This window comes from Sinocyclocheilus grahami, unplaced genomic scaffold (assembly GCF_001515645.1).
Source record: "Sinocyclocheilus grahami isolate Dianchi unplaced genomic scaffold, SAMN03320097.WGS_v1.1 scaffold117.1, whole genome shotgun sequence".
Classification (NCBI taxonomy): domain Eukaryota; kingdom Metazoa; phylum Chordata; class Actinopteri; order Cypriniformes; family Cyprinidae; genus Sinocyclocheilus; species Sinocyclocheilus grahami.
The window spans coordinates 1,281,852-1,285,688 of NW_015505296.1; the positions used below are offsets into that span (position 1 = coordinate 1,281,852).

The following is a 3,837-nucleotide window of genomic DNA, read 5'->3' on the forward strand; positions in this document are numbered from 1 at the left end:
AGCAAAGGGTCTGAATACTTAGGACCATGTGATATTTCAGTTTTTCTTTTTTAATAAATCTGCAAAAATGTCAACAATTCTGTGTTTTTCTGTCAATATGGGGTGCTGTGTGTACATTAATGAGGAAAAAAAAATGAACTTAAATGATTTTAGCAAATGGCTGCAATATAACAAAGAGTGAAAAATTTAAGGGGGTCTGAATACTTTCCGTACCCACTGTATATATGTAAAAGAAAAGTACCAATTCAAAACAAATGTATTCTAATATATAAATAAAAAATATAAAACATTTTTAATAAAAGAAAGAAATATATAAATACTACAGTATAATATAAAAAATATATTTTTACTACTAGAAATATAAGATTTTTCTGGCATACCACCTGAGGGCACTTTGTGTACACAGTTTGAGAACCTCTGCTGTAGAATAAAATGACTTCTAAACCATGGCTTTGTTTGTAATTAATCATAAATTAACCTTCTCTGTTACTCTGTAGTAATTACAGCTCATTCGCACAGAGAAGAATGAGTCTCACCTTCATGGCCTTGCAGAGTCTCTCAGCAAAGTAGGCCGGTGTGTTCTTGATGCATTTCACTGCATACAGAAAAACATGTTTAGACTCACCGTACACAAATCACCCTGCAGCTAACAAGCCGTGTACAATAGAGCAAGCAAGATGAATCTTGAAACTTAAATGGAAAAATAAAACAGAATGAAGACAGACCAGGCATTCATCTGAAAGTGAAAGTCATTTAAAAGAGAAAACCTGACTGTTCATAACAGCAAACCGAAATAACACACTAAACACACCGCATTATGAACATGTCACCGACTGAAAGGAAGTCATGCACTATGACACAGCAAGCACATCTGTCAGCTATGTGTTATGAATCTCACTGTGTGAAAAATATATTACCGCATATTTACCCTATAACAGCTTTACCCTTAAAGGGGCCGGCAGGATGGAGAGCAAGTTAAGAAATACAATTATGAGTGTTTAATGATTAGATTTCATGAAACGATTATAGATGGCAGATCAGACATCTCACCGACAGCCAGCATGCCGCTCTCCAGATCTCCAGACATCTCCCTCTCGATACTCTTCTCAATGTCTCTGCCACACATGTGCTGATACTCATGAAACACTGTCAACATAAAAACACTTCATGTCTTCATATAATCGCTATCTCTGCAAACACTGAGATCACAAACAAATAGCTGTTAATGAGAATATGAGAGCACACTAATGAACTTTAAAGCTTGTTGTGTTACTTGATCACCAAATCAGCATAATAAAATGAGTAATGGCCGAAATACTGACAATTCAGCTTTGCCATTAAAGAAATAAATGACATTTTAAAATGTTAAAATAGAAAACAGTGATTTTAAATTGTAGAAATATTTCAGAATATTCCTGTTTATATAGCAAAGGGTCTGAATATTTAGGACCATGTGATATTTCAGTTTTTCTTTTTTAATAAATCTGCAAAAATGTCAACAATTCTGTGTTTTTCTGTCAATATGGGGTGCTGTGTGTACATTAATGAGGAAAAAAAATGAACTTAAATGATTTTAGCAAATGGCTGCAATATAACAAAGAGTGAAAAATTTAAGGGGGTCTGAATACTTTCCGTACCCACTGTATATACTGTGTTTTTGATTAAATAAATGCAGCCTTCATTAGCATAATATACTTCATTCAAATAAGTCTTATGTTCTTATGAATTCAAGTTTTTTTGTACTTTTGTTTTGTGTCTTAACTTTTGGCTGTCCGATCAAATAAATAGTCAATAACGATATGTTAATGAGATAAATATATGATCAGTATTGCACATATGAAACACATAATTAGACAAAAGACAACATTGTCCCATAGACAAACAGGAAATAACTTAGTAAGTAGGTTGATTTAGAGGGGAATTCAAGTGTTTCCACTGGAAACCATGTCCAGTTATGAGTTATGAGCCTCGGCAAGAGTGTGTTAACTGCAATGCCAGACCCAAAACTTAATTTTTGGCCACCCCATTTGTTTTTTTACACATGCATTATTTTGATCGTAGGAACACTCAATATACTACATTATACAGCCTGATTTGAGCTGTAGACGCAAAACATGATTATTTCTGATTCAATATATGCCATATTATAGTATTCTTGACAAACAGGTTCTGAGATTTTGGTATTTACTTATTCAGGTAGATATGAGCTTTACTAGCACGCTTATTACCAAGAAGGAAACAAGCAGCCTGGGGAGGTGCTGAGTGAAATGACCTTCCTAAAAGGGACTTTGACTTGATAAAAGAATACTAATATTTGAGCCAAAGGGTCATAACGTACCTGCTCTGAGGTGAGCTTTGCTCCGAGCACACAGGATGGCATTGAACTTGGACTCATCTGTGCCAAGTTTATTTTCCCCTGCTTGATAGAGACCCTGCAGCAGAACACAAATAATAACATAATAGGGACTCTTCAAAGAATGAGAAACACTTATTTTTAGAAACATTTTAATAATTACCTGAGCATCCTGTTTGGCTACTGATATGTCCACATTCTCACTCTCATCGCGGTTACCCTTTGAGATAATAACAGGAAGAAATACTGACATGACTTTCACATTTCTGCCATTCACAATATTTTTGACCATCAAAATATGAACGTTTGGCATCATCACATTCCCATCATCTGTGTACCTGAGCAAGAGAGACCAGAAGTCTGCGGAAATGTCCAGATGTGTCTCCACTGATGGAGTCCTCCAGTGATTTCTTATTTTCTAAAACAGAAACACTGAGTGTTATCCATCACATTTCACCCTGCTTTAATGTCGAGCTTTAAATTAAACTGTGCATGACAAATGCTTGATTAAGTGATGACTCTAGTACGCACCAGCTTTGAAGATTTGATTGATTTCTCGAATCTCTGCATTAGAGCGAGAGGCCAAGATTTCAATCAGACAGGCCTCATCTGTCCCTGCTCCCTGTGAAATAATCAGCAGATTACATTTCTATTAATGGCATATCAAAACATCTAATCATATATTCTTTTATCTGTGCACCATAAAGGAACAATTCACTCAAAATGTAAACCTGTTGTAGGTACGTGAAAATTCCTCAGATATTCTCCCTTTGTCTTTGTGTTTTTGATGAACTATTTCTTTATTCTCAGAGAACAGTGCTACATATAAAAGTAATACTATATGCATAATTAAGAATTCAAACAATTATTAATAATTAATATTTATTATTTTTATATTATTACAATGATGTTTAAACATACATACACACACACACACACATGTATTTATATATATATATATATATATATATATATATATACATACATATACAAGAAGTGCCTTATGCTCATCAAGGCTGAAAATACAGTAAAAATTAATATTCTTTGTATTTTAAATTGTATTTTATTTTTGTGATGGCAAAGTTGATTTTTCAGCATTATTACTCCAGTCTTCAGTGTCACATAATCCTTCAGAAATCATTCTAATATGCTGCTCAATAAATATTTTATTATTATTATCAATGTTGAAAACAGTTGTGCTGCTTATTCATTTTCTGGAAACCGTGATGCATTTTTTTTCAGTATTCTTTGATGAATAAAAAGTTCAAAAGAACATTTATTTAATATAAATAAAATTGTAACAAGCACACCAGGCTGACCTGCTCAGGGGTGGGGCTGCTGAGCGGGAGCGATGGGGCGATGCTCTCGGGGCGATGCTCTCCATTAGGGTCTTCTAGACCGAAAACGGATCTGCGGAACATTATTTTGTCTAAGAGGACTGATCCTACCATTGTCAGGTCCCTGAGGGCAGCCCCACCTGGGGA

General features: G+C 34.6%; 1 protein-coding gene across 3 annotated transcripts in view; it reads right to left on the bottom strand.

Moving 5' to 3' along the window:
* The window catches only part of LOC107589536 (annexin A11-like), a 23,642-nt gene that overhangs the window by 2,796 nt on the left and 17,009 nt on the right, over positions 1-3,837 (bottom strand). For all 3 annotated transcript variants that reach the window (XM_016278010.1, XM_016278011.1, XM_016278009.1), the window contains 5 exons: positions 2,692-2,771; positions 2,517-2,573; positions 2,339-2,432; positions 1,051-1,146; positions 537-595 (listed from right to left, as the gene is read on the bottom strand). In XM_016278010.1, the coding sequence (XP_016133496.1) occupies positions 537-595; positions 1,051-1,146; positions 2,339-2,432; positions 2,517-2,573; positions 2,692-2,771 (386 nt within the window). The remainder of the gene's footprint in view (positions 1-536; positions 596-1,050; positions 1,147-2,338; positions 2,433-2,516; positions 2,574-2,691; positions 2,772-3,837) is intronic.